The sequence below is a fragment of the Mus pahari genome, chromosome 7, assembly GCF_900095145.1.
Source record: "Mus pahari chromosome 7, PAHARI_EIJ_v1.1, whole genome shotgun sequence".
In the NCBI taxonomy this organism is placed as follows: domain Eukaryota; kingdom Metazoa; phylum Chordata; class Mammalia; order Rodentia; family Muridae; genus Mus; species Mus pahari.
The window spans coordinates 55,796,926-55,802,843 of record NC_034596.1 but is presented as its reverse complement, the minus strand read 5'-3'; the positions used below and the strand labels follow the sequence as shown (position 1 = coordinate 55,802,843).

At 40.6% G+C, this 5,918-nt stretch overlaps 1 protein-coding gene across 16 annotated transcripts in view; it reads right to left on the bottom strand.

Annotated features, from left to right (window-relative positions):
* Positions 1-5,918, bottom strand: part of Mia2 (MIA SH3 domain ER export factor 2) — a 91,100-nt gene that overhangs the window by 22,849 nt on the left and 62,333 nt on the right. For all 16 annotated transcript variants that reach the window (XM_029540566.1, XM_029540567.1, XM_029540568.1 and 13 more), the window contains one exon: positions 5,197-5,335. In XM_029540566.1, coding sequence (XP_029396426.1) covers positions 5,197-5,335 — 139 coding nt within the window. The remainder of the gene's footprint in view (positions 1-5,196; positions 5,336-5,918) is intronic.

The window sequence follows — 5,918 nt, the reverse complement described above, 5'->3', positions numbered from 1 at the left end:
GGGCATCCAGTCAGGGCTGGAAACTGAGTTGAGACTTTCGGGATAGCATTTGAAATGTAAATAAAAAATAATAACAAAAAAAAAAAAAAAAAAAAAAAAAAAGAGCACAGAGACAGTATCCAAATTAACAAAATCTGAAATGAAAAGGGAGACTAACAACAGGAACTGAGGAAATACAAAAAATCATGAGATCCTACTACTAAAGCCTATACTCAACAAAATTGGAAAATCTAGATGAAATGGGTGACTTCACCTAGAATGGGAAGGAAGAATGGGATGAGGAACTGTGGGAGGGGAACTGTGGGAGGGGAGAGTGGAGGGAGGGCAAGGCTGGAATGGAAATAAATAATTTAAAAACAAACAAAAAACAGGGTATTTTATTTCTTTCAATATAGTAATACATATAACCAACTACATTTTTTTATATCACACTAGAATTGATGCATCCCACAAAGCAGTTGCCATACACTGCTGCAAAGGTCACATGCAAAAGGACCTGTGTATTTCTGACATAAAATTTTGCATTATAAACCCAAGATCATATTTTGCTCATTACAGTGCTAATACTATTAATAGTCTCAAGTGTTTTATCTAATATAAATATAATAAAAACTTATGAGTATATACCATTAATCAAGATTTCCTGTAATAAAGCATTGTGTTTGTTAATAAGAAGCTAACAACTGGGCTGGAGAGATGGCTCAGAGGTTAAGAGCACTGTCTGCTCTTCCAGAGGTCCTGAGTTCAAATCCCAGCAACAACATGGTGGCTCACAACCATCTGTAATGGAATCTGATGCCCTCTTCTGGTGTGTCTGAAGACAGCTATAGTATACTTATATAAATAAAATAAATAAATATTAAAAAAAAAAGAAGCTAACAACTAATAAGCTGTGGCTTTTTGATTTTTGTTTTTGCTTTTGTTTGTTTTGTAAGACAGGGTCTCACAACGTCACCCTGGCCAGCCTGGAATTCACTGTGTGGACCACGCTGGCTTTTTATTTAATTCACAAAGACAGGCCTGCCCCTGCTTCCGGGGGGCTAGGATTAAAGGTCTATGCAATCACACCGGCCCCCATATTTTTAATTGGTAGTAAAAAGGAAGGATTTGGTTCCAGGCCTTATAATTATGCTAATAGAATAAAGAACACCAGCAAAGAAGGGACTATTTTTCCTGTGACACAAAAAGGAAAATGCAGTACAAAGAACCTAATATAGTCATATACTATCTCTGAGAAATGCACCGAGAAGCCATTGCCTTACTCTGTGGACGTCAGAGTGTACTTACACAATCCAAGATGGCTAACAATCAGTGGATGGCAGTGTCATAAAAGGCTCATCCTATCTATGATTCATAGCTGACCAACATGTGTGTGTCACATGACCACCACTGGGTGCAGGCCTTGGGAGCATATAGCCTCTCTGTACTTGCAGTATTCTCTGTCTTCTTCAAGCTTAGGGTGTGACCTCTCAGCTTCCACGTTCCCTCACCATACCGGCTCTCTCTCCTACCAGCCGCGTTAATCTCAGTACTGTGGGCTTTGGGTTTTCTCTGGTGTGTTCAGTCACGGTGTTTTATCACAGCAACAGAAAAGTCACTAGTACACCCTTAACGTTGAAAATGGCATCGTCAAAGTAATTTCCACTGGTGGAACTTTAAAGAACCACGGATTTAGAACCTGGCAGTGGTGGCGCACGCCTTTGGTCCCAGCACTTGGGAAGCAGAGGCAGGCGGATTTCTGAGTTCAAGGCCAGCCTGGTCTACAGAGTGAGTTCCAGGACAGCCAGGGCTACACAGAGAAACCCTGTCTCTGGGGACAGGGTTTACTGAGCCAATATTGTATCCTATACAGGCAAGAATCAAATCTAGTATTTTAAGAGTTCTACCAACATCCTCTTTCCTACCTTGAAGAAGCAGTGGCATAATTCATTTTGAGTAGTGAGTATCTTCAGAACAGAATATATAATATTTGGGGATACAGAAAGTTGTGCTAGTTAGTTTTTTGTTAACTTCTCACAAACTGTAGACATTTGGGGAAAGGAACCTCAGTTGAGAAAATACCTGCATAAGACTAAGCTGTGGCCAAGCCTGTGGGGCATTTTCTTGAGCGATGACTGACGGGTCCGTGTGAATGAGTGGTTCAGGGTGGGGAGTGAACAGAGTGACCAACAACCCAGCAGTCATCTCTCAGTACAGCATCAGTATTCCCTACTACTCTTCAAATACATAGCGTGGACTTTTGTTATCTGAGCTCATTCTATTCTAAGTGACCATAGATTGTTAATTAGCAAATACTGGGGCCACTTTTCCTGGGGATAATGCAAGCTTACTGTTCTGTTAACCTTTCTTCATAAAACTTACCAACTAGACAATACACAACTTTGTTTTACGTACAGACACTTTATTTAAAACTTGCCAGGGGCCGGGCATGGTGGCGCACGCCTTTAATCCCAGCACTCGGGAGGCAGAGGAAGGCGGATTTCTGAGTTCAAGGCCAGCCTGGTCTACAGAGTGAGTTCCAGGACAGCCAGGACTATACAGAGAAACCCTGTCTTGAAAAAAAAAAAAAACTTGCCAGGGGCTAGAGAAATAGTTCAATGTTTAAGAACACTCACTGCTCTTGTGTAGGCCCAGGTTGTTCCCAGCACCTACATATTGGTTCACAAACATCTGTAACTATAGTTTCAAGGGACCCAATGCCAACATCTGCCTTTGGAGGGCACCAGGCACACATGTGCCACATAGACAAACACGTAGGAACTCATACATATACAGAAAATAGAAATGAATATTTATGAGCTAGATAGGTAGTTCAGCAAGTGAAGAAAGAGCCCACACTGTTCTTGCAGAGGAGGTGAGTTTAGTTTCCAAACCCATGTCTAGTGGCTCACAACTGTGTATCTACAGTTCCAGGGGTAATCCAACCCCGTGCAGACACCAGCACTCGTGTGCACACAGCTACACTTATCTTCAAAATTTAAAATAATGCACTCTAAAAAAATAAATGCATAAAGACTACAGCGGTGGAAAGCACCTGTAATCTACGCACTCGGGAGTGAAAGCAGGTCAGGAATTCAATGTCATCATCAACTATATACCAATATCAAGCCAGCATGTCATCACGTGAAAGTCTTACAAAATAAAACATGTCTTATTTTATATATGTTGTAGATTTCCTAACATTAAACTCACAGACAACAGCACTGTAAGTTATGCCCAAACAAAATTTATCTGATACATGGTATTTCGCTGTGGCACTCGGTAACTGCAAGGAGGGTACTTGTTTACAGACAGAATTGAAAGAAGTCTCTCCTCAACTGGGAGTGCTCACATTGGGAAAATCCTTTATAACTCTCTGCATATTCATGAAAGGCCACGAAAGCTCTGTAGGAACAGGCGTTTTTAAGGTTACAAACAAATTTTATCAACAGACCAACTTTACATCCAGAATGTATGAAGGATAAGGACTGACTCCCAACTTTCATTAACTTCCTAAAGAAAAACGAAAGTCTTGTAGGTTTCCTAATGAAAATTCTACGCTGTAATATCTACGCTGTAGTATCCATGCTATAATATCTATGCTGTAATATCTACACTATAATTTGTACTTGAAACTCTGCAGTCTCCAGATCAGTACCTCAAGGGTCTTCTCTCTACCTCCACCTGGGCGTCATTATGCGTAAGTACAGCAAACAGCAATAGGTAAGCACACTGAGGACACACATCTGTATGTTCAACAAATACTGACAGGAAACCTACCATTTTCCTCCCAGTTTAGGCACTGGAAATATATACAAAACTATGGTATTTCTCACAGTTTAAATGTATTAGCAGGTGGTGGACACACTTGATGTTCAGGTATTTCTTTAGTTAGGGCAGCCAAAGAAGTATTTTAAGGTAACAGCTGAACCTAGACCCAAATGAAACAAAGGATCAAACCATACAAACACAGACGAGAACACCAACCACTGAAGGCAAAAGAAGCATGCATAAAAGACACACATGTGCTTGACACACCAAAACTCTGAAAGCCCGTGTCCACAGAGAGCAACAAAGAGAAACAGAATAAGCTCCAGAGATAGCCAGAAGGCAAGTTACAGCATGCAGTGATAGACAAGATGAAGGTTTGCATTACATCTATTTAAATGTACTTAGGAGGTCCAAGAGGACAAGGTATGGAACCATAATTCATGTGTTCAGTTATTCTGTGATTACAGAGAAAAGACAGCACAGGAAGTTAAGGTATAAAGATGACATTCATGAGGCCACTGTGACACACCAACTATTGCCAATGGTGATTTAACCAAAACAGTGGCAGAGGGGAATTGCCATCATGCTAAGGATAGAAAGGCTAACAAGGGCTGGTGAGATGGCTCAGTGGGTAAGAGCACCCAACTGCTCTTTCGAAGGTCCGGAGTTCAAATCCCAGCAACCACATGGTGGCTCAGAACTATCCGTAACAAGATCTGATGCCCTCTTCTGGAGTGTCTGAAGACAGCTACAGTGTACTTACACATAATAAATAAATAAATCTAAAAAAAAAAAAGGCTAACAAGATGAATATGGGATACAAAAGGCAGCACTTTAGAGACCTGAGCAGCTGCCTTGAACACAAGGCAAATGACACTGTCATTTATTAACAAGACTAATTTGCACAGGAGAAAGGAATCAGTTTTACACGCATCAGGCAGTTCCATCCAAAGAGAGCACTCACATTCCCTGAGCCCATTTACCAGTGTTAGTTTAAGGCAATAATCTGAAAACTGTTTACTAGAAATTAAGGAAGATTTTGTAAGATAGCTTGGAAATTCGAACATCACTTACACTTTCTTCCATGAAGAAACACTTGTTTCACGATCAAGTAATATTCTTAAAAGTGAATAGTGCAATATAGTTAATAACTTCCAATGATCACAGCTTTAATGCCATGAATATGTAACCCTTACTTTAGAGCAGCAGTTTTAAGCATGTGAATTAGGAGCCCTTTGGGGTGCACCTCGGAGATTTACATTACAATCCCTAACAGTAGCAAACTTACAGCTGTAAAGTGGGGACAGGCTAATTGGAGGGTTGGGGTCAGCGCAGCATGGGAACTGTATAGAGGCCACAGCACGGGGAAGGCTGAGAGCACTACTTGTAGCATCTCACTTGTCAGGCGTCACTGGCCGTGCAATGGAATACCCCAACACTGCTTACCTGTGAAGCTTCATTTCATTTTCTTGGTACAGTTCAGTTATCACTTTCAGTTTCTGCTGAAGTTTCTGGCTCTCGCTTTCAAACTCTGTCTTTTCTGACTGCAAAGATGCTTGTTTAGACTCAAGACTTTTGATATGCTCTAAAGAAATTATTGAAAAGTCATAAAGAAACAAAACTAAAGGAATTTCATAAAAATAAAACCTTATTAAAAATAGACAAGATCAGACATTCCCCTGGGTGATAAGGCTGTAGACAATTACAAAAAAACAAACAAACAAACAAACAAACCAAACTTCCTCCAGCAATAGTAGAAAACCTGTAGGATATTTTCTTTGCCGAATTGCTTTTCACTATTTAACACTATTTTAAATAGTTAATACTATTAGTATGAGGATCACCAAAGTCCTCGGCATTCTAATCTGAGTCTCAGTCTGAGTTAGTAGCTTCTGAAGGAAGGCTATAAGGACGAGAGTTTCAAAGGCAAGCATTTCCGCTCCGCATTCCCTATTTCATATGCTGACTATCTGTTCTAACTACTGAAACATCAGCTCAGTTACACTCGAGTTCAGGCTGGAGGAGACAGCTGAGTGGCAGAACACGTGCCTAGAACGTACACAGCCGTGGTGTGCATAAATACCCTGCCCTACCACTTAAGCCAAAATTTTACATATGCTGTAATTCAAGCTAGCTGATATTACATATGCTGTAATTCAAGCTAGCTG